A 22054-nucleotide genomic window follows, 5' to 3' on the forward strand; every position below is an offset into this window, starting at 1 on the left:
TCCCTCCCTACTATCCTGGGCCTATTGGCTCTTTCTTCCCTCACATGGACATAAACATGACAGCGTTCTGGAGCTACTGCCTATTCTTAGGAGGCAGCTTAGGATGGCTCCACTCTAGTCATCGGGCAACGGTTCCTTACTAGGGTTGTTTGCTCCGCTTTTCCTCTGGTAAAGGGCATATATAGGGCTGACCACATCAGTAGCCTAAAGAACCTGAAAACTGCTGTTTGTAGTTCCCTAATCCACCAAGTCATTTCACCGCCCACCCCACCTCACCCCCACAACCCCCAGGCCTCTGTTCACTGCTCCCTCTATCTGGAATGCCCCTTCCACCCTGAAAACTTACTCACCTTTCAAGGCTCAACTCAAGTGTTTCCTCAATGAAACTTTTGTTGACTTTCCTCCCTGCACCCCTGGTGAAAATGATTATTCCCTCCTTTGAATTGGAGGGAAAAGAGCAAGTAAATTCAGAGCATGGTCTCTGGAGTCTACTGCCTAGATTCACAGGCCTACTCCATTACTCACTAGCTATTGAACTTTGTGGAAAGTACTTAACCCTTCTGTACCACATTTTCCTCATCTGTGAGATGGCTATTAATAGTACTTATAGAGTTGTTTAAGGATTGAGTTAATTCATATAATGCATTTAGAGCAGCATATGTTTATTATTATTATTAATCTCCACTTTACATATAAATGAGGAAATAAAAGTTTTAAGGAGGAAAGTAACTTGTCCAAGGTCAAAACACAGGCAGGTGATAGAGCCAGGAACTGTCCGAAAGTGACTGTGACTGTACTTCATCGGACAGACAGGCATGCTGATGGCAGCTGGAATCAAGGACAATGAAGACTGTTCCTCAGTGTGAGCTGTCGGTACTTAGTACAAGTATGGCATTAGGCTCCTCCTCCCTGGTGCTCCCCTGAATTCTGCTGGGGAGCCTCTTTTCCTAGTTCTTGCCCACAAAGGCTTGTATGTCTACCTTGAGGTCCTGTTTCCTTCGCCCATGTAGCTCAGTCATGTTATCTCTAGTGCTCAGTGCAAGGATAGTGCTATCATTTCAGGCCCAGGACAATGCTAGGAGTGGATATTGTTCTTCTTGTTTTACAGAGGACAAAACAGGCTGAAAGAAGTAAAGTGACTTTCCTAAAACTCCACAGCTATTAAGTTTAGAGTTAAGATTCTAAATCAAACCTACTGGACTCCAGAGCCTAAGTTCTATGTATCAGATGTTAGGCATCTTTTATAGGTTCAAAGAGGTTAAGGAACTTGTTCCAGATCACACAACTAGTTGGTAGTGACATTAGAAGTTTGAGCTACACTCGTCTGGCTCCAAAGCTCTTTGTCTTACACCAAGAGGCCTGTGAGCCATATCCCCAGGCGCCAGTGTATACACCAAGTATTACCTGAAGACTAAGTGAAGGCTAAGTCTCACATATAGCCATATACTATCTATCCAGGCTTATGGACAAATAGATAGTACTATAATTAACAAAATATAAGTCCATTTAAAAGCCGACCAAATTCACTGTAGCTTTTTTCATTATGTACTTTCTTTATCACTATACATACAAAATGTTAAGTTCTACCAAGTATTCAAGGGGGAAGGGAATGTCTGTGAAGTTTTCAGACATCACTAAGAGCTTCATATACTCTGCCTGCCTACCTCCCTAAGAGTTGTCGAAAACCACACTTAGGTACCTTTCTCAGGGTACTTTCCTGATCCTTAGTTACAAACTCATAAGAGAAAAGTGTCTTTTGTGTGAAATAACTGTTCAAACGTCCTGAGCAGCAAGAGGAGGCACAGTCCCTTCTAGGACTTGAGTCCCATGAATGCTAATCCCAATGTAGTCTCCAGCAAAGAGGACTCAAGTTCTGAGCTATGGAAGGAAGGAATCAGGGAGGTGAGTTTCTGTCTTTCCTATCCTGCCTTCTTATTCCTTGCCTGCTCATGGGCCTAAGATACATGGTTCTGGGGAAACGAACATACCTACCAGGGTTTAAACCCTAGGTATACCTCTTTCTGCCTATGTGCCCTTAGGCAAGTTGCTTAACTTCTCAAAGTCTGTTTGTCTGGGAAATCTGGCAGGGGAATAGGCATCTGGACTCTGGAGCTCATTAGTCCAGCTCTGCATTCAGTGTGGGTCCAATTAATGCTTGTTGATCCCTAGTGTGTGCCAGGCCCAGTGCTGAGCACTGGAAATACAGCTAGGTGGTATGTAGACCTCAAGTGGCTCACAGTCTCATAGGAAACATAAACACGTAAGCAGATAATTACAAGAGCATGTGAGACACTCATTACAAAGAACTGAAGTCATATAAAGGAGGAGGTGATTAACTATGTCTACCAGAAGTGGGGGAATAACAGAGAGGGCTTCACAGAGGAGGGTTTTGAAGGATGAACAGGAGTTTTCCCAACAAACTAAAAGGAGAAAGGCAAAGGGACCAGAATAACCAAAGGTAAATATACAAAGTCATGTATATTTGAAGAGCAGCAAGAAGTTTGATATGGCTGGACTGTTAGAGGGACAGGAGATATGAAGACAGGGATGCTGCAGTGAATTAGATCATCCAGGGCCCTGGGTATCTCGCTCAAGAGAAAGGATGGGCCACAGCCTTCCATACCTACCCTCTTGGCTCTGATGTTCTTCCTGTCAAAACAAGCACAGTACAATCGCACCCTTTCCCAGGCCTTTGATTTAAGAGTTCCTCTCCTGGCCCTGACAGTAAGGCATTTCTGTCCCACAGATTATAACTCACTCTGGGCTATTATTCAGCTCCCCAGCCCTGGCCCTGCTGCAGTTAGTCCAAACATAATATCCTTCATGCATATATTATCTGTCTCCCTATTATCTGGAATCATTTCGGAATTAAATTTCAGTCCTGCAATATTGGCTTCAGGAGCGGCGCGCTTTATGGGCTAGTCAAAGGTTAGAATACCAATCAAAATAACAGTGCCGATGCAGTGAGACATTTTAATATTCCAAAACCCGGTAATTGTAAAAGGACATAATATTTTTTCCCTGATTACCCCAAAGGCAACACATGTTAACAAGGCGAGGGAAGGAGTGAAAGAAATTTCAGAGTTCAGACAGCTGTAAGACATATTTAAAGGAAAAGCCCAGGCAGGGCACCACCATGGGGGCAGGGAGATGAGAAGAAAGGAGACATTCTCTTTAGCTCCAGCTGCCCCTGACTCCAAATACAGCACTGTTCCTTCTGCTACCTCTGGACTATGTCCCAAGAGTTCAATCCCAAGGGCAGATGTTGCAGAGGGTGGGATAAAAAGAGAAAAGGCTCTCAGGATGTGACGTCTTGAGGCCTGGGTTCTAGTTTCAGCTCTACAATTCAGGAGCCTCCAGCCCTCAAGACTGGCCTCTCTTAGGACTTCAGCAGCAAATCCAGCAGCAAGCTCCAGACTGGTCTCCCACTCGCCTTCTCTTTCCTTGTCCCGTGCCTATGTCTTACCTCTCCCTCATTTATACCTCGTGCCTACGTCCTGACCTATAAGCACATATTTCTTCCCAAAGACAGCTAGAGGCTCTGATCTACCTCGACTCACACCTGGCTCCCACCAGGACAGCAGCCTATAATTGCCTACCGCCCTAAAGACAACGCTATATACTTCAGATGATGCCAAAGACCTAGCACATGGCCCCAGTCTGGTTCCTAACACTGAGGGCTCCTCCCACTCCAAAATAAAACAAACACCTTTCAGGGTTCCTACATCTTCATGCCTCTCTTGCTTTTCATTTTTGTTTTGTTCTTGTTTTTTCCAAATTAGCTTTTAAAGAGCCCCAGTCAGGGCCTCGGCATCCAGCACCATGCAGTTGCCATTCTATAAAGAGTCTCAGCTTCTGTCAGGCTATCACTTGTGCAGCTTTATCCCCACAGCACCAAAAAAGTGACCTGGCCAACAGTTTCAGATCATTCCACTTCTGATGGCTTCCTGGCTAGCGTCGCCTACTCGCTGGAGCCTCCAATCTGCATCATCCCGACCTGCTGACCTGCCTATGGCCCCCAGCAAAGAACTTCATTAAGGCCGAGAATTTATTCCTCCATAAGCCCTTAATTTATTACCACACTGATTGGGACTCTGAATGCTCCAAGGTCAGGAAAAGTCATACTCAATCGTAGACACCAACTCTGCCTTCAGCAGCTTCTCCTGCTATCCACTCCCAGGGGTGGGGGAGACAGAAATACTTCTTGGAGGGACCCAAGAAGGTCTCTTCTTCCTTACTCTGTCACAACTAGTCCCAACCCACTCCCTTCAGAGCACTCAGCAGGACATGTAGCACAGGGGGCAAAGGAAAAGTGGAGCAGCAATCTTCGTACCCTGGTACAGCTGGGTCTGTCAAATTCTAGGTGACCCCCACCCCTACAACTTCTGACCATGACTGGCTGAGCCTTTTATGTCAGGATTGACTCAGAAACCTCCTAAGGCTGCATGCCTGCTTCCCCAAAGCCTATCTAAACAGGCCCAGGCATCGGGGAGAATTCCACACCATTTGTGAGTGTCTGTACTCATACTTGCATGATTTAGCCTGAAGGTACATGAATTGTATATATATGTGCAGGCATGCATTAGTATACACATTTACACCTGCGTGTCCATGCATATGCAATAAGTGTGTGTGCGTGTATTATCCACACATGTATATATCCAGATTCACATTCTTATGGAGGTCTCATCTGACCTAACCATTTCTTGACCTCTTATTTACTTATTTACAGTAACATTCTCTTCAATCCAACCTTAGCTACCCAGTCGCATGGGCATACCTTAGAACTTACCAACACCTATAATTGCCCCACTTCTGAAATCACTAATTCAGATATCCCACTGTCTAACCATAATCTCTTATCCTTCTCTCTGGCATGCTCAACTACACTCAATATGCCTGCTCCTTATATTACTAAGACCTATCTACTTTTCCCACATCCATTGGGACCCCTGCTATCTTCTCTTCCCTCAATATTCAGCTTAGATCTCCGTCTACCTTGGCAACCACTGTCTTGACGTTGTTCTTTTCATCATATTTCTTGGGAAAATCTCCACCCTGGGTGAATCTAAATGCCTGTCTTCCACATGTCCACGGCCAGGCAGCTGAGCTCTGCTAAATAAAGTCATGCAACTGAACAGAGTGGTTCCACTATGAATTACTGTTATCAACCTCATATGGACCCTCAACACTGCCTAGAAATCCTACTATACTTCTCAAGTCAGCTCACACGTTAATTCTTTACTAAAACTATAGCAATCCTTTTCCATGTTCTGTAAACCTCCCCAAGCCTCTCATTAGTTATCAGCAAATGACTCATCTCCTACTTCATAGAGAAAAATAAAAACCATCGGATGGGAACTACTTCAACTAGCCATCACCAAATCCACAAGCCTACCTGTACCTATGTGCACCCATCCTCTCCTCCTCCCATCACAATGGAAGAGGGGACCTTTCTCCTAAAGAGAGCCAATTTCAGGAACCTGGGTTTTCTAACCCATCTCCTCTCACCTTCTCAGAGACCTCTCTTACTCATATTTTCAACCTTTCCTTCTCTAATAGTGCTTACAAACAAGCACGTCTTCTATCTTAAAACACAAAACCTGCCTCGACCCCACACTTGCCCCACCACAGCTCTTGTCCTTTCCCTCCTTCAAAGCCACATTGCTAAAAAAGCTAAAATTTTTCTATCTCCTCATTTACTTCTCAATTCACTCCACTTTGTCTCCTGTCCCTATCATGCCAGCAAGAGCTTTCGCCAAGGCCGCCGAGGTCCTGGTGCCTAGGTCTGGTGCTCATATTACAGTCTTTACATCATGTGGCTGTCTGAGCTGACCGGTCCTCTTTCTTTGAAGATGCTTTCTTTCCTTGGTTTCTGTGACACCACACTCTCCTGGTCACCTCTTCCTCTACCACTCTTTTACTCCCTTTTTTACTGTTTTACTCTCTTTAGTACGAAGAGTCAGGTCAAACTAAATTTAAGTTCTAGCTCTGCCATGTAACAATGTGAGACACTGAGCAAGCTTAATCATCACTCTGTGCCTCAGTTTTCTCAACCTTAAAATGCGAAAAATAATAGTAACTACTGTACAGGGTTGTCATGAGGATTAGGTAACACAGGTACACGAGCACAGTGTCTACCACAGTGCTGGTCCAACACAAATATAATGTGAGCCACACAGTAATTTATGAACTGAATGTCTAGTTCAAGTAAAAAAAACAGATGAAATAATTTTAATAATATATTTTATATAAGTTAGTACAGACAAAGATTATCATTTCAACACGTAATCAATATAAAAATTATTAATGAAGTAGTTTGTATTTTTTCATACTGTGTGTAATTTACGCTTACAACACATCTCAATTCAGATGCTAAATCTTCATCAGAAATACTTAGATTTTAAAGTTAACAGTTGAAAATGTAGATTCACTAACCCAGGTGGTCCTAAATGTATGTAAAAGTTCTTCAAGAAAAATTTTAACTTACACTTAAGTTAATTAAAATTAAATAAAATAAAAATTTTGTTCCTCAGTCATACCTGCTACTTTCAAGTGATTTACTGCTACAGGTGGCTAGTGGCAACTACAGGTATTCCCTGCTTTTTGAATGTTCACGTTATTCCACTTTACCTTCATGAAAGACCTACATTAGCACCTGTTTTCGCAAACCGAAAGAAATCCGAAGATTTTTTTGCTTTTACCAAAAAAAAAAAAAAAGGCAAAAAGCAAAAACAGTGTTCAGCTTTTGTTTTGCAGCAAGCTGTTATAGAGGCCGCAGCAGTGCTTTTACTACATTTTAGTATTGTTTTAGGTTTTATGTGTTGTTTGGTATGATTTGGTAGATTATTTTTGGTCTGGGAATGCTCAAAATTTTTTCCATATAAATTCATGGTAATTGCTTCTTTGCTTTATGCCATTTCGACTTACAAAAGGTTTCACAGGAATGCTCTACTTTCAGATAGCGGGGGAAACCCTGTATATTAGACAACAGAGCTCTGACACAAAGTGCAGTCAAAAAATAAGAACTATTATTATTAGTGACCACGTCTCCATTTCTGACTTTTCTATCTCTTTCAAATGTTTGTATTTCTCCATGTTCTGTCCTAGGCTATCTTTTCTTCTCACCCTACACATTCCACTCCTATGGCTTTGATTATCATTCCTACACAAATAACTCCCCCAAATCTGTATCTCTTATCCAGACCTTATCCCAGAGCCCCACATCTATATATTCAACTATCTCCTCAACAGCTTCATTAGAATGCCTCGAAGGCATCTAAACCTAAAATGTTCCACACTGAATTCATCTTCTCTTCCAATCCTAAACCTTCTCTTTCTTCCATTATCTCAATAAATTCATTCCAATTCACGCAGCTGCTCAAATCATAAACCTTGGAGTCATCATGGTCTTCTCCTTCATCCTCAACCCTTACAGCCAATCAATCACCATTTACCGTCTATTGTACCGTCAGTTCTGCTATAACACTCACTTTGAAAGGGAAAATCTGTTCCGATGCAACTGATGTATTAGGGAACAATTTAGCAATAAGGTAAATTTTGCATTTATTTTTGTGTGATTCTGTCCATAAGCAATACCAGATAAACACAGGAAACTAACTATACCCTACTGAACAGAGCTGTGTAATATATAAAATGCACACATGCATGGATACAACCTCAAACATATACCAGCTACCCAGATCACCATATGTGTTATAAGCCACATTCATCTGGTTAAAACTTTCCATCGAATTCCAGAGAATTCTCCTTCCATGTCACAATAACTCACAAGCTACAATCCTTCTCATGCCCATTTCAATAAGCAAACTTCAGGTAGAGTGCCACATTTATTGAAGTATTTATGTATTTCTTAACCATTTAACATGTATAAAATTATGTTACCATTTATATTAGATCCCTATCTTTTTTATGTGTCACTGATGAAGTTTGAGTATTTGCTCCTAATGCCAATTTTATTACAACTTTCCATAGCATGGTGATTTTTAGGGACATATATGTTGCATTACAGCAGAACAACTGAGTGTATCATTTAACATTTAGAATTGGTCCATTTCTGTACATTTCCACTGCTATTAATCTAATCTGTGGTTCTCATGCTAGGATATAGTACCTCTCTACTCCTACCCATCTAGGCCATTAGAAAGGTATGTATATATGGGGAGAAGGGACATTTTTGATTGTCACAATGACTTGGAAAGGGTCACTATTGGCATTCAATGAACAGGGGCCAGGGATGCTACAAGTTCAGCGATGTTGCTCACACAACGATTTCTCCCATCCGAACATGCCAACTGCACCCTAATTAAGAAAAACCAGTACTGGTCCCTTATATCTACTCTTAGCTCTCTCTACCCTGAAGCCAGAGAGAGCTTTTTCAAAGTGCAAATCTGATGATGCTTCTCCTATGTTTAGTACCCTTTAGTAGTAGCTTCCTTTTACCCTAAGGATAAAAATCAAAATCTGAAGTGTGGTCTATAAGCTCCTGCTTTCCCCTCCACCTTCATCTCATGTCACTCTCCTCTCTTCCCCACATCCACCGTGCTTCATGCAGTCATTACATTCAACAAGTAATGATTAAATATCTACTGTGCGCCAGGAACTATTCAAAGCGATGGTGACAAAACAGTGAACAAAAGAAACAAAAATTCTCTGCTCTCATGGAACTTACATTCTAGTTCCATGAAGCTGCCAGGCTTTTCACCTCAGGGCCTTGCCACATGCTTATTCATCCTTCAACTCCTATTCATCCTTCAGATCTCGACTTGGCCACCCTTCCTCAGAAAACCATTCTTCGACCCCGTCCCACTAGGTCAGGTCCTCTGATGAAACAAAACCATGACTGAATTTTTTTTAGTATTACAACACAACTGAAATTATTTAATATCCATCTTTTCTGTTATATCTCCTGGGCCTAGCACAGTACCTGGAAACTCAGAAGAAACTCAATATTTGTTTATTGATAAAGATGAGTGTTTCTATATGTGCGTGTGTCTTTAGACTTTGTGAATATGTATGTATAAATATATTCATGTTTGTGTATAATTTCATATATTTCTGCAGGTGACTGTGTATACACAAGTATGCATATATGGGTATCTACATACAATTTTGGGTATGCCCACTTGGGTATGTTCATTCACATGTCTAAATGTGTGCATATTTATGCATGTGTATGTGTGTGTGGGTATGTGTATTCTTCTGGCCCCTCAGTGACAGCTGTGACCTCATGGAGGGAGCTGGGAGCAGAGCCGCAAGTCTTCTCTAAGCTGGCAGTTCAATAGGAATATAAGATCATTCGATGACACTCCAAATGTCAGCAAACATTGGCTTGCTCCACTCTGCTACAGGGGAAGTAGATGGAGGCGGGAGATGTAGAAACCTGGTCATTGAAAAGCTGCTCTTGTCTACAGCCACGCCACCCTGCACAAGCTCGATCCTGTCTAATCTTGGAAGCTAAGCAGGGTCAGGCCTGGTTAGTACTTGGATGGGAGACTACCTAGGAAGACCAGGTGCTGTAGGCATAAAAAATAAGGGATTGTAAACTGACCTTGCAATCTGTGAGGTCAACTAAGGGTTGCCTCACCAAAAAAAAAAAAAAAAAAAAAAAAAAGGAAAACAAAGCTGGCCTTTCCAGAAAAAAAAAAAAAAAAAAAAAAAAAAAAAAAAAAAAAAAAGGAAAGAAAAGCTGCGCTTTCCTGATGCAACTCACACCATTTCTGAACAGGAGAGGGCAGCTGAAAGACAACATTTTGCCTCTTCTCAGATTAGAAGACTTAGGAAATGGGGATGATAAATTCAGTCCCAGTTACTCATACACTAGGCAGGTCTAGGAGGCCAAGCAGACCAAGACCCTCTCCACCTTTTTTCATGGGGCAAAGCTCTGTAGGGGATTTGAGGAGGAGAGAAGGAAGGAAAGAAGGAGGACAAAGTAAGATCAAGGACAAGGAAGGACCCTGTAGACAGTCAAGGGATAGGCCACACATGAAGAAAGAAGGCATGGCATTAGGCTTTTGCACAATACTTACACAACCTTGACAATGACCTCTCGGGCTTTGCTATTATTGTTACTCTTTTTAAGGGAACAGGAAGCTTTGTGCAGCCTGCACCAAGGTCACGTAGTAATAAGGTCAGAAAGATCACCATGTCCCTGGACCTCCAGGGCCCTGCAGCCGAATGGCTGCTGGCAAGGACTGGACTAAAATCTGGAATTAAGACATCTATCTATCTTGCGCCTTCAAGCACAGCTGGAACATGATATGGCTGGAGCACAAAAAGGAAGGAGTTAGACCCCTTATGGTTCCTAGACGTGCTCAGTTTACCTCCCAAGAGGCAACCGCAAGGCCAACTAGGAATAGAGTCCTCAGTTTCCCCTTGTGCCCACTCCCCCTCTAAGGCTCAGCACAGTCTGGCAGACAACCAAGCTAAATAGGCTCAGGACAGCCCGCCTCTACCCCCAGTAGCACCAAGGTAGCCCTGAGTGGCAATGTTACCACATGGGTCGGCTGCTTTCCTGCCTTTCTGCCAACAAACCTAGAGGCAGGGAGCTATCCATATACCAAAAAGTCTAGTGAACTTCACAGAGCAATTGTTCATGGTCAGCGCCTGCCTCGCCTGGCCGGGCCTTCACATTGCATTTGCTGAGGCCAGCGAGCAGCCTCAGATGCACTCTGACAGCTCGCACGCCGTCTTCTAGGAGCACAGGCCTAGCCACACCCTCTCGAGCAGCACTGCCAAGTCCCGTGTGAGAGGGTCTCTATGGAGCCAGCTCTCAAAGACCAGCCAGCCAGCAGTCATTCCTGAGCACATACACTGTACCTAGCCCTGAAATGGCCACCAGGGACGTAGAAAGGAACCGAACTCAGTCTGTGTTCCAGATGGACATGTCCATAAGGAAACATACACAGACTCCATTTCAACACTCTAAGATCCAAAGTATCGAGGAGCCTAAAGGCAAGAGACTGACAGTTAAGCTTCTCAGTAGAGTGATACCTGAGCTGAATCTTCAAGGAGAAAGAATATGCCTGATGAAGATGACTGGGGGACACTTCAGAGAGAGGTAAGGCCACACACAGGCCACGGCCCGAAGGTAAGACAGAACCTGGCCTCCTCAGCCAAAGATGGCAGGTAGGAAGTAGCTGTTGTTCAGGTGCACGAGAGATAAGTAGGAGAAGTGGGCAGGGGTCAAAGTCCAAACGAGCCAGAGTGCAGAGGACCTGCACACCAGGGGAAAGCAAGGAGTTCACAAATATTGCCACAAAGAATGGACGCCCTGAAACCTATGAGAAAAGTCCAAGGTCATTCTCTCCCACTGTTATTCCATATGCTCGCTTAGCTCCAGTCCCACATACACCAAAGGCATACTGCTCCCCCTGCCTAGAAAGCCTTCTCTCCTCCTCAGATCCATATCTCGCCTCCCTTGAACATGCCCAGTTTAAGACTAAAATACTTACAATCCTAGCCTGATCCTCCAATAATCTCTCCCTTCTCTGAGCAACCTGGGAGCCACTACTGACCAGTGGTATGTACGGGGTTCCTGAGGATGCTTGAGGGCTACTGATCTTATGTCAGATGGATTTATGGGGATGAGCCTCCCTAGTGAATTGGGCCTCCTGGAGCAAGAATCCCACCAGAACGGAGATCTGGGGAGTCTATTCCTATACCTCCTTTCTTCTGCTCACCTAGGAAGTACAGCACACACTAGATAAGGACAGTTTTATGGGTAATTCACCCTCTGCCAGGGCCCACAGCCTCCACCCACTCCCTTGGTGCCTGGTGCTGCATTAGTGCTAGTGTCCTCCCTCATGCTCAAAGGGAATGGGCCCTAGTTTCCACAGCCCTTCTCATGCAAGCAAGGATCTGCTGTGGCTAGGCAGGACCATAGCCAGCCTGAACCAACTCTACCTCCTAACCAGAAAAAGATACCAGGGCCTGTCAAGAGGGTCAGAGGCCACACTCATGATCACATTAAAAGAGGATACTTTCCCGGAGGCTCAGCTAGCACCACATCTCTTTTAGAGGTAATGCAGCTTAGCCTAGAAATTTAGCTCAGAGATCCAGTAAGAATTTGGAAAACCCCCTGAATTGGGACTTTTCTGGACATCTGGCTGACACAAAGTAGGGAAGTATTATACCCCACCCAACAGCCTGGTCCCCAAGCTCCCCACTCCTGGAAATAACCACAACCGTCTAGTGCATATTAGCTAGGGAAGAGGAAAGAGGGAAGTTGAGAAAAAAGAAGAACAAAAAAGAAAAGGAAAGAGATGAACAACAAAAAGAACAGAACAGAAATGAGAAAAGACAGCAAGGGAAGGGAGACCTGAGGCACAGGAGGACCAGAGGAAGCACCCAAGTGTGGCTAAGACACAGTACCTTTTTCAGATTAATCCACTGCTTGAAGTAATCTGCCACTGGCAAGCCCAAGTACTGGCACTGGCCTGGGAGCCTACAAGAAAGGGAAGAGAGAACAAGTTGGGCACAACCATGTCCCAGGTACGGAGTCTTAAGCTAGGAAATCCAGTAGAGTCCATAGAACAAACAGACCTCAAAAGGCCAATCCATTAGCCATGGGTCCCGCCCCACCCAAGAAAGGCACCCCGACTCCAGCACCCTGGACACTACACTCCAGATCCAGCCCTCAGATCCAGATGTGAGAATCTTAAGACTCTATTCGAAATAATATCTACAATTTTTTGATTGCCTACAATATATTAAGTATCTTATTTACATTTTCACATTACTCTTCAGACTGCTACTGTGAGCTAGGTACTATGGCCTACATTTTACAGATGAGAAAATGAGATTCAGAGGGGTTACACCTAAGGTCTCACAGATAAAAAACGATAGTGCCAAGAACTGAACCCAAGCCTGTGTCACTCCAAAGCCTTTGTTCTTTCCAGTGCACTAGTTTGTTATTACTATTTTGTTATAGCAGAGAGGCAGAGATGAAAGACAAGAGGGGAGAGAGAAAGAGAATGTGATTTAGAGATAGTTGGGCAGGGGCTTCGGTTCTCATTTAAGTCTCTAGCAACAGGCTTTCTGTAGATAGAGAAGAGACCATGCAGGTAGATAAGAAGGGGTCAGAATTTAAACCAAGAATCTGTTCTCATTTTTTCTTTAAATTAGAATTTATAACTATCTCCCCTTCTAGCTGATCATGCCATTTCACCCACACAAATCCATTCACCCAAACATTTACTGACGTTTAATAAGAGTCGGGCACTTAGGACTCAAAAAGTAAGACTTAACTCCTGCTGGTAAGGGGCTCACAGTTTGTTCAGTGGAACGGACAATAAAAGAAATAGACAAAAGAGCATTAAGTTAGAGCACTGAGGTACACGGAAGGATGAAAGAAGATACTAGGAGTATCAGCTGGGGAAGATGATAGTTTTCTTGCTAAGAGAAGAGCTTGGCCACAGGCAATGGAGTATGGCTGAAGAGTTGTGATTTACGAAGACTGTTCTGAGGCAACAAAAATAAAGCATTAAAAAAGCTGGGTAGTAGTCAGGAAACTAGACAGTAGTGGTAGAGACAGAGAGCAAGCAACAGATATTGGAGATGTAAAAAAGGATGTGGTGACCAAAAGGGATGTGGGGCCCAGTGAGAGAAAGTGATAGAACCCAATTCAAAAGGTTGTGGCTTGCCTTAACTTCATGCTACTCACAGATATAAAGTAAGAGGCCGGGGCGGAGAGAGCATATTTGACATCCAGAGCCGACCAACATTGAGTCAATAATAATTTATCATTATTTTTAAATTCTCTACATACAGTGTATTTTCTTTCTGCCCAAACCACTGCCTCACCCCTGGTATACCACTTGAAGGAGGCATGAGTTTGGGAATGCAGTTTTAAACAGATGCCTGACACATGGTAAGCACTCAGTATCTGTTGAGTGTGAGGTACCTAGGAGACATATGGGATGATATCTAAGGGGCAGCTGGAAATCCAGATTTGAAGAGAGGTCTGGACTGCGAATATAAAATACCAAGTCATCTATATAATTTAAGTAAAATTAAAGTCATGAGAATAGATAAGATCACCTGGGAAGAGTATGGAATGAGAAGAGCAGAGGGCCCATGTCTCATAAGTTTTACTGAGCTAAAATGAAATCAGGCCACCCCATCAGACCATTAGCACACAGAAGAAACTCACTACTTCATGCAGCAGCCAGCTCTAATTTTGGACTCCTTCAATTCTTAGAACATCCTTCTTTAGTACTAAACTAAGATCTGTCTCCGTGTAACTTCCACCCGTGAGTCTGAAGTATGTCTTTAGAAATTACAGAGAATGAGACTTCCATCTCTTCCTTGCAGAACCCTCTCAAGATCTGAGGGCTCAAGAAGTTTCCCCCAGAGTTCCCTTCTCTAGGTCGCATACCCTCAGCTCCTTCAAGAACTCCACAGGAGATAATGTTCCTTGAGTCAGGACTCATCCGACCCATCCCCATTCCCAGAGGGCAGGACTTCTGGACCCTTTTCAGGGCATTGGTTACCCAAGGTCACACATGCTCTTTTGACCCCACTTCACAACCCCCGTGGTCAACCTAAACGACAGTGCAAGCAAGTTTCCCCTTTCTGGACTCCTATATATAACTGATTTTTGAACTTAAAATGCAAGTCATTAGTGTCAAATGCCATAGTGGTCAAGCCAGATGTGAGCTGAGAAAAATCGAATGAATTTAGAGTCAGTGGGCTGGTGAGAGCAGAAGGCAGCCTGCAACACGTTTAAGAGTGAGTAAGAGATAAGAAAGTGGAGATCACAGCGCAGACTCCTTTTTTTAGGAAGCATGGCAATGAGAATTCATTTGAGATGACAGAGTCCACCCCAGAAAGTTTCAGGACAGTCCGGTCCTCCCTCCATTACTCTTCAATTATTTGACAGACACTAATAGGGAGTTGATCTCCATGTTTCAAGCAGTATAGTAAGGATTTACTTCTCTAAGACCTGAGATATCTTACCTGAAAGGAAGGTTCCTTTCAAACGCCCAGGTGGCAAAGTGACATTAACTACGACCAGTCAATATCTTGAAAGGGAAATTCTGGCTGAGGCAAAGATGATGAAGGGGTATCTATGTAGGATATGCCTTGGGAACCAGGGACCAAGAATATAAGAAAGTCAAGCAAGGTTTTGAAGGATGAAAGGTAGCCTTAGGAGCTAGAATGTGGTTGCCTAAGAAGCAGAACTGTAATATTTGGATAATTTTGTCGCCTTCAATTTTTCTTTCATGTTCTTTAACCTTGGTATTCATGAAAATGCTTGCTGAGCTCAGCTATTTTTTGAAAAATCCCATTAGGGCCTGTGAGTGAAGGGGTCACTAGAAGCAGCAGGATCTACAAAGGACTAGGTCAGGGAGACTGGCCAGCAAAAGGGAGGGGTCTTTGGGTGCCTATATCATTCTCCCTTAGCCAACCCCCTGGCACTCCGAGTCTTTTAGTTGACACAGGCTAGGAGTCCTATTGTCTGTGGCTAGCCCTGAGGAAGAGGGAGGCTCCTTCTTCAGCAAAATTTCAAAGGTAGACATCAGCTGTAGACATTTCTACCCAAGTAGAAAGGGTCTAGCTCAGGAGAACCATGCCTGTTCCTCTTGGAGGTTGACCTATACCAGAGGGGCCACTTCGAGAAAGGACCAGACAGACAGACTGTCGGGTTGGGTACTTAGCCTCAGATATGGCTCAGTGGCAATAATGAATGCTGTCTGTACTCCATGGCTGACTGAAGCAAAGGAGAATGGGACTATCATTCCCACTCAGGGCTCCAGTTACCTGCATGTACACATGCCATTTGCAGACTCAAAAGGATTGTGGTTGTGGAGTCCTCTAGCCTGTGGGTGGTCCTAGCCCTGTGAGTCCAACATACAAGCACTACAATGTAGCAGGGCCCAGGCCCATCTTCACGACACAGAGCCAAATACCAGAACTTAAAATTCCAGGTGCCTCACAGGAAGACAGCTACATATGTCTATGACAGAACCCCATCCCAGCTTAGAATGCACCAAGAGAATAACCCTGAGGAAGGTGGGTTAGGGTAGTCATCATCCCCTACGTAAAAGAGGAAACAGGCCCAGAGAAGAAAAAGGATTTGCTTGAACATAAAACAAACCAAGAGCAGAACCGGAAATAGAATCTAAGTCTTCTGACTATACAAGGAGTCAGTCATGTAGATGCACTCAGAGCTCTTTAGAGTCTCTAGGAAGGCAAAGTCTAGGGCCTTAGAGAAGTAGGTAGCATGACAGTGACTGCTCAAGGTCACATGAAGGTCCAAGGTTCTTAGGATCCTACAGGTAGGGTCAGCAGGTATCAGTGGGTACATAGTTCCACTAATTTGGAAAGGAAAAAACCAAAAGTCCCCCTGGCACAAAGGGTCTGAATGCTGTGAGTTCCTACCAGATACTGATCCCAAGAAAAGAGCCACTGGCAGTGGGCCCTGGACTAGCCTGCGGGCATGAACGTGCAAGCAGGTTTATGGTGCCCAGGTCTCCATGCAGCTGGAATCACTGGGCACAAAGCTCCTCAACTGCCCAAACATCATCTGGCCATACTTATTACTGTTGCCCAATGAAATTTTATGCACCAAGTCCACAGGTGTGATTTCCCCTTCTTTATGAGGGTCGGAATGACATCACTGATAGCCAATAGAAAAGAACCAATTATGTCCAGGCCATAAAAAGAATGGGTTTTTTTCAACCAAATCAAAACTTCCTTCAGCTTCATGAATGCAAGGGGCCCCCTTTAAGGAAGGGTCCCCCATTCCTGCCTGTGGGCTCTAAACTGAGCGATATCATCACTTTCCAAATACTGGGGCCTAGGGCCAGAAAGGGGCCCCGTCTTTGGCATTTACCATGTGGCCCTGCTTTTATCACACTGGCCCCCCAGGGTCATCTGAACAGAACATCAAACCCTACCCTGATGCTTCCCCCTGGACAGGCTCCTTGCTACTCCATCCAGGGAGAAGTTAGAAAATATTGGGTACTCCTCAAGTTCCCTTATTACTCCTTTTAAATAACAGAACAGAAAGCAGAGAGCCCTCCTTGCTTAGAAAAAAAGAGACCAGTATGGAAGGAACAGGGGTGTGAGAAACTGCATCCCCCAACAAGCATACAGCACAAAGCAAAAGGAGCCGGGCCTTCCCCACCCACCCCTCATCCAGCCCCACCACCTGCAGCCCAGCACTCGGGCTGGGCCCAGACAGCCCTGATGGCAAACAGGTGTGACTAGTTGGGCGTCAGCCAAGGCAGGAGACTAGCTCATTAAGGGAACGCCACCCTCGCTAATGGGCATGGGCAGGATGAAGCCATTGTGAGCAGGAGCTTAGCTTTGAAGATTAGGTGAAGCAGAGCTGGGGGCTCTGCTGGAACTGCTAGTCTTGAGTCGAGGAGGCCAGCAGCATCCATGGAGGTCTGACAGACTGGCAGACTCTGACAGCCAGGACCAGCAGGAGAGCAGGCACCAGTGCTAGGAAAGGTCACAGACACTACTCCTTCTGTGCTTTTTTCTGCAAGTCTTAGGGGCAACCCCAAATCAGGAAGATGCATGCCACTCACTTTTAGTAGACTCGAGCCCTTAAAGAGGAGGTGGTCAGCCAAATTTGGAGCCATATTTGACCCCTTTCTGCCTCCTGGACCCAGACCTTAGAGTGATGTAGGCTATCAGTTCTGGTGTCCAAAAGCTCTACGACATGCACATACTTACCCCATCTGACATGCAGAAAAAGGAAAGTGTTGAGGAGCAAAGGTGAAGAGCAGGGAGAAAGGCTCTGTCTTCTTCAAAATCACAGCTGGACAATGGAGGCACAGTAAGCCTAGCCTGGGGAAGGAGTTGGCCAGTAGACCCAGCCACCCAGATGAAACCTCCCACCAAGGAGACACCTATGGGGCGGGGGAGTGGGTTTCCATGCAGTCTCTCTACTTGCTCACTTCAATACAAACATTCCCACAGAATGTTGTTGCTGGCTATCCTACATCTCAGAACTGCCACAATTCCAAGGCTGCTCCCGAAGTCCTGAGGCTGAGCCTCAAAAAAGTTTCCACTCCCACTGGGTCCCAGTCTGGGAGTCCTACCTAGTTAGAACCTCCACAGTGGCAGGATATGAGTCTGCATCCAGCGCTGGCAGGCTACCCCAGCCAAAGCTGCACTGAGCTGGGGACACAGCCCTTTGTCTCTCCTGTTTCTGTTTCTCCACCCAGAGGAGATAAACAGACCCAAGTGATAAACGGCCCGCCTTTCACGATCACTTTTCCTCAAGTTGAGGAGAGTAGCTGGTGATGGATGGGCTGGAATTTGGTTATCAGGAAGGGCTGTCAGCCAGAGGTGCCTATCTCCTCCCCCACTACGCAGGGCATCATTACACTGTGGCATCGAGGTAAAATATGAGCAAGGGGAGGGAAAGGAGAAAGAGGGAAGGCTGGGCTTCCACACGGAGCAAATTGAGCAACAATGAGAGCAGGCACGAGGCTGGGACGTTAGTTATCTGCCCGTGACACCTTTTATCTCTACACAAATTGGTCCTTCCTCCCCCACTGCAGCCTCTTATACAAACAGAGGCAGGCACAATGTGTCACCATTGCAATAGCGTAGCAATTTAACCTGAATTAGTGAGGGGGTCAAGCCAGGAAATAGGGGTTTCTCATTTCAACAGGTTCCTTAGTCTCTGCTCTGAATCAGCACACTGTGGGGAGGAGGGTGGAGAGAAAGCAGACTCATAATTGAATTCACTCACTTGGCCACTGCTGATGTATAAAAAATTAATGCTTGCACTTCCTACTTATCAAAGCCAGTTAGTTTCCATCTCACCTCAGAGATGCGCCATGGCAGAAGACATGGCCCAGGCCTCCCTCGGCAGGCTAAGCACCCAATGCTTTCAGCCAGTTCAGGACTGGCAAGAACAGGAAAGGAAAGAAAGGTGCTGCTCAGAGACAGAAGCCCCATGCCAGCAATCTATTCTAGAAGCCTATAGGACACAGTGCAGGGTAAGGAATAGGATGGGGGCAAAGGAGAGTGTAGGAAGCAATTACATTAAAGACAATCCTGGACAGCTTGAGAATACACTTGAGTCTACAGGCAGAAAAGGCATCAGGCTTCACCCTCCCCGGAAGCCGTCCAGAATGATTTTGCCAGTAACCCCCTCGCCAGACACATTCACACACTGACACCCACACACAATGCTGTGTAGAAACTGGGGAAGCCAGTGGCAACACTGATGGCACTGACAAGGCTAAAAGAGCAGGGAGCGGAAGAGCCTCCCCAGTGACTTCCCCATTGCAGAGCCTGGGGCTAGAAGGGCCCCTGATGGGGGGCAGGGTTCGGGAGGTACAGTGCAGTACAACCCCCACCCAGCACATGGCTCTGCCACTCGAAGAGACAACTTGGTCAAGTGACCATGTGTCCTTAGGCAGGTTACATCACCTCCATGCCCTGCTCTGTGAAGGTTAAAGGAGCCAGCCAAGGGAAACATAGTGTATAAATTTAAGTGCTCGCTGAGGGATTCTGGCTATCAGGAGGTCAGCTGAGACCAAACCTGCAACGGCCTTTGGAGATGCTTCCAGGCCACCTGCACTGGGAAGACAGTGCCTTAATCAGGAAAAGGACACTGGAGAAATTTTGCGGAGGACAAGAGACAAAGGGGAAGTTCCAGAACCACTCAACAGATGCAAAAATGAATTTCAAGATGGTTGGGGGTGAGGGGAGGAGTTGTGGATGGAGGAGGCACCCTGGGATTCATTCTCCAAATCCAAAGCATTAGCAGGCACATACCAGGGAACAAAAGCCAATGCCTCAGTTTAGACAAAAAAATAGGAGAACCTTCCACCTCAAATGCCACCACATATTTACAAGTATCACTGAGACCTGGGACCCTCAGTGGGTAGTGGCCAAACAAGCCGGATTCCTATACTCAGGTAAGCTTCCAGGCCCACCCAGAAGATAACCACAGCATGAAACATAATGATCACTCCAGGAGAGACTACTGAGAAAGGGCCATCCCATTTCTGGTGATGGGAGGGCAACGTTGGGGGGCACTTACAAGACTCAGTCCTGTTTGCTTGAACATCTCCCCCCACCCTCAATCCCCACCATCCTTCCATTCTTCTCTGCCTGCCCACAGTCCTGAGAGAATGCACTGCAGACTTCTCAGCCCACTTTGCCCCACACTTGCCCCCATCCTCTGGGACGGCTGCAGGTTACAATTCCAACCACAGGCTTCAGAAAGATGATACACTTGCTGGAGCCTGCAAAGGGTCAGGAGAGAGTACTGTTTGAAATACCAGTGTGACAGCTGGCTCCTTGTCTGTCTCTTCCTCCCCTACCCCCCTCCCCAAACTTGTCATGGTACAAGAAGTCTATAAGCAGCCCATCAGCTTTAAATATCAGTGTGCGTGAAGCAGGAGCACGAGAGCGAGGGAGCGAGAAGCAGACAGCGAGCGCCTCTGTCGCCACTGCCTGTCAGGGAACACTAATGAATTTCACCATCAGCAGCCATGCTTCAGATTGGGGGTGGGGGTGAGGTGGGTGGGGGTAGTTTTCTAGGGAGAACTCTCTCAGTATTAAAAGATCTTTTCCCAAAGCCCTGGTAATACATGTCATTGCAGAGGGCCTGCCACTGGGACTTCAAGGCAAGGGAGTGGTCAGGACGAGCCCTCAGGTCTTCCCAAACAGGAAAGGAAGTGCAAGTGTGAGCCTGGAAGGAGTCGGCTGAGGCACACAATTAGAACCCTGACCACCATCATCCATGCTCATTCATAATGGCCTATAATGCTTGGTTTGGAGGACTAGGACAAGAAGGAAGGGCCTCAGGCAGGGGAAGATTACCAGCTGTGCCTTCCCTGCCAGACTTACTAACCACACCACTTCCCATCAATTTCAGCCAACTCACATCACAGACAGGCAGGGGGCTCCGGACCTAGGGAAGGTGGGGTAAAGAAACTCTGGCACCAGTCCCAAAGGAAGCCTCCTCCCCTGACAGACGTCAGGAGCCAGAGCTTATTATAATCTTCATTTTATAGATGAGGAAATGGTGGTTGAGAGTAGTAATGTGACCTTCCCAAGATCTTACAACTAGTAGGTAGTGGAGCCACCAGGACTTGAACCCAAGTCTCTTAATTCTTAATAAAGGCCCTGCTCTTTCCACAGTATCATGCAGCTTCTCTGAAGAAGGGCTGATCACCTCACTGTCTCCTATATGTCCTCTACTTCCAGGCCCTGCCCTTCCCCTCCATTCCCTTCCACTAGTACACATGTACCTCTGGTCTGGCATGGGCCACAGCTGCCATGTAGCACAGAGCTGGGCTCCAGGCCAAGGTGGACTCAGACTGGCAGAGAAAGGCCTGGGAGTGAGCCAGGCCATCACCTGGGAGTCTCCAGAGCTCAGAGGGCACGGTTGCAGGCATAAGTCTTCCCTTGGGTGCCCTCTGCACAGCTCTGATCAGCAGTGTCTGATCTGGCAGTGACCTGCTATGCAGGGGGCAAATGACATTTAATTTCCTCTCGGTTTCCCTATGGTACAGACAAAAGGCCGTCACCTGCGCCTGGGTCTGGCAGCACAGCTGGAAGTGTTCCCAGACATGCTGCTCTGGAGAGTTCCCAAACAGAAACCAGAACACAGGCGAGTGCAGAGGGATGCCCCATAGGCCAGTCTGCCAGTCTTCCCAGAGAAAAGCAGCCCCCAATCCCCATTGCCAAGCAGTTGCTCGAAGCCTCCAAAAGGCTCTTTGTATGTATGTAGCACCTCTCTGCTCTACCGCTTGTTGGCCCATTTGCCAACTACTATATCTACTTCCATTTCTCTCACGTGGAGTCCACATGAATAACCACGCGAAGCACACAGTGTCACAAACACCCTGTGGAACAGTATAACATGCACCTATCCAGTGCCACAAATACCCCAGGAAATCAAATAACTTGTATCTCCCCAAATCCTCTCTAATGAAACAAGACAAGTGCCTCTCCAGGGGCCCTCCCAGAGCAATTCTTCCAGGGAAAGGACACAATGTGCCACCTGTTGTGACGGTGGGGTGCTGGAGCTGCCACCAGGACCTGGCCA

General features: G+C 45.8%; 1 protein-coding gene and 1 pseudogene across 12 annotated transcripts in view; one reads left to right on the forward strand and one right to left on the reverse strand.

Annotated features, from left to right (window-relative positions):
• Nucleotides 1-22054, reverse strand: part of ERI3 (ERI1 exoribonuclease family member 3) — a 126391-nt gene that overhangs the window by 46391 nt on the left and 57946 nt on the right. For 10 of the 12 annotated variants that reach the window (XM_025046418.1, XM_025046420.1, XM_025046417.1 and 7 more), the window contains one exon: nt 12394-12466. The exons of 1 other annotated variant lie outside the window; for it this stretch is intronic. In XM_025046418.1, coding sequence (XP_024902186.1) covers nt 12394-12466 — 73 coding nt within the window. Of the gene's footprint in view, nt 1-8819; nt 8844-12393; nt 12467-22054 lie in introns of those variants that run through there. One more of the 12 variants, XM_025046415.1, reaches the window with a different exon arrangement.
• Nucleotides 9427-9545, forward strand: LOC112479365 (annotated as a pseudogene).

This window comes from Pteropus alecto, unplaced genomic scaffold (assembly GCF_000325575.1).
Source record: "Pteropus alecto unplaced genomic scaffold, ASM32557v1 scaffold484, whole genome shotgun sequence".
Taxonomy (NCBI): Eukaryota; Metazoa; Chordata; class Mammalia; order Chiroptera; family Pteropodidae; genus Pteropus; species Pteropus alecto.